The following is a 6,000-nucleotide window of genomic DNA, read 5'->3' on the forward strand; positions in this document are numbered from 1 at the left end:
GCAGGTGAGAAATCATCCCAATTCAGGCATTCAATGTATGTGCTGTCGGTAGAAGGACTCAGCTTCTTCAGGAGTTTCGAAAAAATGGACCTTGCCGTTAAAGGTGACACGAAGACGGGCGGGATAAATTACCCCAAAGTGGATTCCCTTCTTGTACAGAGTGGACTTGATGTCGTTGAATGCGGCCAGTTTCTTCACCAGGTTAGAACTGAAATCCTGATAGAACGTGATCTTGTGGCCTTGGAAAGTGATGTCGCCATGTTCCCTTGCCCACCGAAGGACAAGCTCCTTTTCTTTGTATCGATGGAACCGCACTATGATGGGATGCGGCCGGCCGCCTGGGCGAGGTTTCGGTGCAAAGCTGCAGTGGGCTCTATCGATTTCAGGGGACATTGGGAAAAGCCTCATCGCCCAAAACTTCCTTGATCAGCTCCGCCATGAACTGGGTTGGAGATCCTGTCTCAGAATCCTCTGGCAGTCCAATCACGCGGATATTCTGGCGTTTTGAACATGAAATCAAATCTTCCACTTGTAGCTGCATAGACTTGTTGGCGGTGGCCAGACCGTCAAGCCTGGTTTCCAGCATAGTGAGTTTGTCGCTGTGGCCCGGCCTCAACTTCGGCCAGTGTGGTAGTGTGAGATGCCACAGAACCCCGGATGGTTTCCACGGTTGCCTGAATTGGAGCCAGTACAGCCGCCAGGGAGTTATTCAGCGAGTTCTGCTGCCAAACTTTCATGTGATTTCGCCAGCTCTCTGACAAGGATCTCCAGTGTTATTGGGTTAGCCGTATCGCTCGGAGTGGCTATTGAAGCCTTCAAAGAAGGTGGGATGGTAGCTGAAGTTGATTTGGTGGAATGTGACGTTTTTTCCATTGATTTTCCAAAGTATGTGACTGGTTTGCGCATGCTAACTTAGGTACACTCTACTACTGGGTAATTAAAATGACTTTTGAGGTCATGAGAAATCAAATCAAATGAAATCCAATTTTATTGGTCACATACACATGGTTAGCAGATGTTAATGCTAGTGTAGCGAAATGCTTGTGCTTCTACTTCCGACCGTGCAGTAATATCTAACAAGTAATCTAACAATTTCACAACAACTACCTTATACACACAAGTGTAAAGGAATGAATAAGAAGTATGAATTTAGGCGAAATTGAGGATTATTTACAGAAGTTGTTGGAGAAGAGACCTCGTACAACTTATTTCTACATTGCTCAACTGGAAGCCGACACACCATTGTTACGGTATCTAGCGAAAGAGTGTAGGAGCAGTTGCTAACTAACCGTAAAGAACTTAAGCTAGCTAGCTAACTATCTTTGAGGCAAAACATTTCACTTACTTACAGTTAGTCAGGTAATGTACCGCTATTCTCTAGCAAACGTAATGCTGCCTCCCAAAGGGATAAGGTTTTATTTTGATGTTTGTGATGTGTCCTCTTTCCAAGGGTATTAGCAGTAGTAGAGCAGACTTTCCCATTCCAAGCAATATACACAGTAATAGCATGCCAGTGGCTTGGCCATCCTATCCATGCATCATGTTACCACACACACCTGCTTGGAGCAGCTGTCTTTAGAATGGTATTAAAGTGATACTTCTAGATTTAGCCAATGATCTACTTCCCTGGAGTCAGATGAACTCGTGGATACCATTTTTATGTTTGTATGTCCAGTATCAAATCAAATTCAAATAACATTTGATTGGTCACGTACACATGGTTAGCAGATGTTATTGTGAGTGTAGCGAAATGCTTATGCTTCTAGATCCGACAGTGCAGCAGTATCTAACAGGTAATATCTAAATGAATTAAGTTAGAGGTCGTTTCATGAGCCAATGCTAACTAGCGTTAGCGCAATGACTGGAAGTCTATGGGTATCTGCTAGCACACAGATACATCCCCCCAAATTTGTCACAGCAATACACCATAATGTCCAAGTAGAATAGTTTTTTTTGAAATCTTTACAAATTGGTTAAAAATAAAAGCTAAAATGTCTTGAGTCAATAAGTATTCAACCCCTTTGCTCTGGCAAGTCTAAATAAATGCAGGAGTAAAAATGTGCTTAACAAGTCACAAAATAAGTTGTATGGACTCTTACGTGCATTAATTAATAGTGGTTAACATGATTTTTGAATGACTACCTCATCTACAATTATCTGTAAGGTCCCTGAAACACAGATTCAACAAGAAAGACCAGGGAGGTCTTCCAATGCCTTGCAAAGAAGGGTACCTGATAGATGGGTAAAAAAATAAGAATTTGAATATCCCTTTGAGCATGGTGAAGTTAGTAATTACACTTTGGATGGTGTATCAATACATGCAGTCACTACAAAGGTACAGGTGACCTTCCTAACTCAGTTGCTGGAGAGGAAGGAAACCGCTCAGGGATTTCATCATGAGGCCAATGGTGACTTTAAAACAGTTACAGAGTTTAATGGCTGTGATAGGAGAAACTGACGATGGAACAACAATATTGTAGTTACTCTACAATACTAACGTAATTGACAGTGAAAAAAAGAAAGCCTGCACAAAACAAAAACATTTCCAATATATGCATCCGCTGTTTGCAATTAGGCACTGAAGTAATATTGCAAAAAATGTTGCAAAGCAATTACATTTTTGTCCTGAATACAAAGTGTTATGCTTGGGGGAAATCCATTACAACACGTTACTGAGTACCACTCTCCATATTTTCAAGCATAGTGGTGGCTGCATCATTTTATGGGTATGCTTGTAATTATGAAGGACAGGGGAGTTTTTCAGGATAAAAAAAGAAACGGGTTGGCGCTAAGCACAGGCAAAATCCTAGAGGAAAACCTGGCTCAGTCTGCTTTCCACCAGACACTGGGAGATTAATTCACCTTTCAGCAGGACAATAACCTAAAACACAGGCCAAATTTACACTGTAGCTTACCAAGAAGCCAGTGAATGTTCCTGAGTGGCTGAGTTACAGTTTTGATTTAGATCTGCTTGAGAATCTATGGCAAGACCTGAAAATTGTTGAATTGCAATGATCAATTTGACAATTTGAAAATAATAATGGGCAAATATTGCACAATCCAGGTATTCAAAGCTCTTAGAGACACCTTGAAAGACTCACAACTGTAATCGCTGCCAAAGGTGATTCTAACATGTATGTTAGTGTTTTATATTGCATTAATCTTTTACAAATGTTAGAATTTTTCTTCCACTTTGACATTAGAGTATTTTGGTATAGATCCTTTACAAAAAATTATAATTAAATCCATTTTAATCCCACTTTGTAACACAACAAAATGTGGACAAAGTCAAGGGGTGTGAATACTTTAGAGGTTAATGCTAACCAGCAGTGTTGAGCAGAATTGTAAAAAGTATGTTTTACACTTGTTGATTTCTATTCCTTTGCTTCTACTGGTATGTAGTGACATTTAGTGGTAGTTGCAGATGGCAATGTTACAGTGCCGCTGGTCGCCCAAGGTACATTTTTTATAGTTTTTTTGATTTGTTGACTAAATGGAGGAGAGGAGCGTCCAAATGGAGGTGAGCATCATGGTAAAAACAATTGTAGTACATATTCGCTGTTCTATCTCACATGCAATGACGTCTGAGGGAAAACTGTGTTGTTGCAATATCCTAAATGGACATGGCAGTTTCACCATTAAGGATTTCAGCTTTAATCATTTACATAAAGCAGATGTGAGCGTTAATCTAAATGGTGTTTAAAACTTCAATGTGTCTGTCAATGTAGTGGTGAAAAAAGTACTCAATTGTCATACTTGAGTAAAAGTAAAGATACCTTCATAGAAAATGACTCAAGTAGAAGTGAAAGTCACCCAGTAAAATACTACTTGAATAAATGTCTAAAAGTATTTGGTTTCAAATATACTTAAGTATCAAAAGTACATTGAATTGATAAAATGTTAAAGTAGAAATCATTTCAACTTCCTTATATTAAGCAAACCAGACGGCACAGTTTAATAAAAAAAAAATATTGACGGATAGCCAGGTGCACACTCCAACACTCAGACATAATTTACAAATGAAGCATTTGTGTTTAGTGAGTCCGCCAGATCAGAGGCAGTAGGGATGACCAGGGATGTTCTCTTGACAAGTGTGTGAATTGGACCATTTTCCTGTCAAAATGTAACGAGTCCTTTTGGGTGTAAGGGAAAAGTACATTATTTTCTTTAGGAATGTAGTGAAGTAAAAGTAGCCAAAAATATAAATAGTAAAGAACAGATACCCCCAAAAAACTACATAAGTAGTACTTTATAGTATTTTTACTTAAGTACTTTACACCACTGCTGTATGGTGCCCTGGACATTTCTTGTAGTTGAGTAGCCAGCCTCGGCTACTGCTCAGATGTTGCCGTAATAGGCCTACGTTTACCCTTTGTATGGTGTTTTGTTGCAGGTTTAGTTTTTTGGTTATTCATTGTCAAGCTTTAAAAACCAAAGCCAGACTGAAACATTTTAGTAGCCTAGGATGTGGCATGTGTCTGTGCACTTTCCCTCCGCTGCACTCTATAAACGGGACACACTTAAGCAGAACAATTTGGGTTCGTATCAGGTTGTAATTTCATAAACTGTTAACTCATCATACTCACGTGTGTCCTAATTTATACTGACGTGTGTAACTTTTTGTCAACCAATATGACACTTTCTGTAGTACAGCAATAACAACACGCTTAAACCTTCGGGCCGGTAGAAGATTCAATCAGTGCCATTAAGGAGAACAATTGGGAATTCTGCAAATATTTAGTGATAATATGATACAGCGCACTGGCTGGCTCATAGGTGTATGTGTGTCTGTGGGTCTGGAAGGAGGTGTGTGTGGGTCAGGGAGGAGAAGTGTGTGGCAATGCACTGCCTTTGGTGCACAGCACGTTGGCTGTGCCAAAATGAATTGACAACCCAAATCATTGCCCAGGCCAGATAGAAATGTGTCACGGGCTGGATCCGGCCAGTGGGCCTTGTTTGACACATAGGGTTTGAGAAAGTCAAATTTCAAATGTACACATTACCTTGAAAGAAGTCTTTGGACAAGGAGAGACTGCAATCCATGCTTTGGTTTATTTAAACTAGCCTTTGCCACCAACCGCTAATATTATTCAAACCAAAACACAATGTCCCCAAGTTAGCATTGTTTAAATTGCATGCCCAAATCCTCCCAAAGTAACTTTCAACTAAGTCATAGAGCTACACAATCAAATCTTTGGTTAGAAAATGAAAAGCTGTTGGTGGCAGTGTCTAGTTTACTTCCCACTTATTGCAAGTCTCTGTTGTCCCCATCCTCTAATTCTCTTTCTGTCCTCTTCTTCTCTTTACTCCACGGATGTGTCTCCCTCTCACTGTCGTGACAGGACACGTGAAAGCCTGGCTTCCAACACGTCGAGCATCATGGAGAGCAATAGACGACAGAATCCAGCATTGAGTCCGGGCCACATGGGCACCACCAGCATCGGTCCGCCTTTCAGCTTTCGCACCATCCCAGAACCTCCCCATACCGCACAGCCTGAGAAACTGCAGAAGTCTTCAACCTGCCTGGCGTCCATCACCAGCGTCTGACCTGACATACAGACAGACAGACAGACAGACAGACAGACAGACAGACAGACAGACATCAAGGCCTGAGATGGAGGAGGTGGATTATTAAGGTTATGGTAGGGACCATTGGGGGTAATAGGGGGGGGGGGGGGGGGGGGGTGGAGAAGGCAGAAGTTGGGTCACGTTGTGCCCCACCTTCTCCTCACCCATCCACACACACATGTCCACCCTCCCTCACCCAACCCCCAGAAAATCCAACTACTACTGGGACTGTTAACCACACAGGCATGGCTTCCAGAGACTGTTCCCACAGCTTCAAAACTTCACTGCAAAAAACAAACAAAATGACAACCACAAAATAAAGAAACTATCCTGACCTTGATTCATTTTGTCTCCCATTGCAAGAGAGCCAATCAGGAATTATCTTGATTTGGATTATAACGACTTTGATTTTGTTTTTGGGACAGATTTCCA

The 6,000-nt window shown here is 41.2% G+C and overlaps 1 protein-coding gene across 1 annotated transcript in view; it reads left to right on the forward strand.

The window, feature by feature from the left end:
- Positions 1-5,642, forward strand: part of LOC120034703 (storkhead-box protein 2-like) — a 73,049-nt gene extending 67,407 nt beyond the window's left edge. The window contains exon 4 of the mRNA XM_038981310.1: positions 5,343-5,642. Coding sequence (XP_038837238.1) covers positions 5,343-5,547 — 205 coding nt within the window. The 3' untranslated portion in view covers positions 5,548-5,642. The remainder of the gene's footprint in view (positions 1-5,342) is intronic.
- Positions 5,643-6,000: the final 358 nt, after the last annotated feature.

The sequence above is a fragment of the Salvelinus namaycush genome, chromosome 42 (genome assembly GCF_016432855.1).
Source record: "Salvelinus namaycush isolate Seneca chromosome 42, SaNama_1.0, whole genome shotgun sequence".
NCBI lineage: Eukaryota > Metazoa > Chordata > Actinopteri > Salmoniformes > Salmonidae > Salvelinus > Salvelinus namaycush.